The 1,874-nt window shown below is 34.5% G+C and overlaps 1 protein-coding gene across 1 annotated transcript; it reads right to left on the minus strand.

Annotated features, from left to right (window-relative positions):
- Positions 1 to 5: 5 nt before the first annotated feature.
- On the minus strand, positions 6 to 1,555 carry LOC131440052 (anaphase-promoting complex subunit 7-like; the record flags this gene model as incomplete). The annotated part of the gene is made up of 3 exons (XM_058611142.1): positions 1,351 to 1,555; positions 144 to 1,298; positions 6 to 90 (listed from the first exon to the last, which is right to left on the minus strand). Coding segments are annotated over exons 1-3 (1,309 nt in total), but the record flags the coding sequence as incomplete, so codon positions are not given.
- Positions 1,556 to 1,874: the final 319 nt, after the last annotated feature.

Raw genomic sequence — 1,874 nt, forward strand, 5'->3', positions numbered from 1 at the left:
GTAACTTTCATTCAGCTCAATAGCCTTTTCAAATAATGTTTTCGCTTTTTCTTTTGTCGCATCATCTTTCAGATAGGTTCGACCCAGAAGCTGAAATTTAATTTATTTTGTGAATGCTACTAACTATAACTAATCAATCCTACCACAAGCATCCTTGGTGATTCACCTATAGTTTTCAATGCTTTCAATGCCTGAGATTGAGCTTCTCGTATGCGATGTATGTGAATGTATGTATCCACCAATACTTTATGAACCTCGTAACGGTAAGGAGCAAATTGTTGTGCAAAACGGAGATGAGCTATTGCTTCCTGGTACTTTTTTAGTTGCAACAGTACTTTTGCTTTCAGTATTAACGCTTCGGCATTCTTTGGATTAAGAAAACATGCTTTCTGGACAAAATAGACGGCTTTGTCGTATTTCATTGTAGCGAACAAATATTGTGCCATTACAAACCACATTTCTGAAGAATATTCATATGGAAACGTTGATGTGGGAGCAATCATTTTTTCTAATTCAGCAATTTTTTTTTTCTTTGTCATGAGAATCGCTAAAATCTGAATACCATTCTTCATATACGGATATGAATTATGTGCTCTTTTTAAATAGGTGTAAGCGTTTTCATAATCTCCGTTGTTGTAGAAGCACTCACCTATCTGCACCAGTAGCTGGTGATAATTTGCAAGTGAAGTATTTGATTCGATAGACCGAAATGTTTGAATAGCTTCGTTGTACCTTCTACTATGAATATGAGCATGAGCTTTGATCCAATTACTTAACCAGTCATTGCATTGCGGTACAAGCGTTGCGTTCACAATTAGAGTGTTAACTTCAATTCCATTAGTGCCAAGCATCAGAAGACCTTCTATTGCCTCGAATGCTAACGGGCAATCTTTCAACACCTCTTTATATGTTCCAATTGCTGTTCTTTCATGTCCGTGATTATGACATAGTCTACTTAAAAGCATATTAACCTTTGGGGTTCGTTGTTTAGTTGAAAGAGACTGAAGAGTAGTGATCGCGTCCCTAAACCGTTTGATTTCTACTAAACACGTGGCAGTTTTGAATTTGATCTCAACTTCTGAAAAAATGTCTTTAAAATCTTCTGTTACTCTATTTCCAGGTGATTTCGACTTAGTAATTATGCGCTTAGCTTGCAAAGCTTGTTTAAATAATCCCTCGGATTCACGATACTGGTGCTCATGAAAAAGCGATTCTGCATAATAAACCAATGTGCAAAAATGTTGCTGCGGAGTCAGGATCAATTTATTGTTCTCATAAACTGCCAATATCAAATTAGACTGCAAAAACATAACTAGTTTTATATAGTAAAATTGACACGAAAATAAATACCAATAATTTCGCATTTGAATACAACTCGCAGTCAAAGAGCGTCTTTAAGTGTTCGAAAAGTGTACTCATTTTACGATATATCCAATCAAAACAACCGAGATCCCTATTTGTATGCTTTTTACCTAAGACAAGACCTGACAACTGGCTTCTTATTCTTTCTTGCGAATCATCCTTCTCGTCATTTTCTTTATGTGGAATAAATACCGCAACGTATCGGCTACAGTGTAGCCATATCCACAGATTTTTTATTAATTTTATTCTAAGCAAAATTTTAAATTTTTAGACCGGTTTTTGATTTGAAATAAACATGAAAAATGTTTTTAGGAATGCTTATTTTTATTATATATTAATGTTTAAAAACAATTAATTGAGCTTTGATGACAAGACACGAAATATCTCTCGTTGAACGCAAAATCGAAATTCAAGTGTGGATTGAAATGCTAAGTGCAACCATAGTGTGGAACACAACAGCACAGACTAACAGACATGACAGTATGAGTAAATTCTTATAAAAAATAATTTTT

Source organism: Malaya genurostris, unplaced genomic scaffold (assembly GCF_030247185.1).
Source record: "Malaya genurostris strain Urasoe2022 unplaced genomic scaffold, Malgen_1.1 HiC_scaffold_57, whole genome shotgun sequence".
Lineage (NCBI taxonomy): Eukaryota > Metazoa > Arthropoda > Insecta > Diptera > Culicidae > Malaya > Malaya genurostris.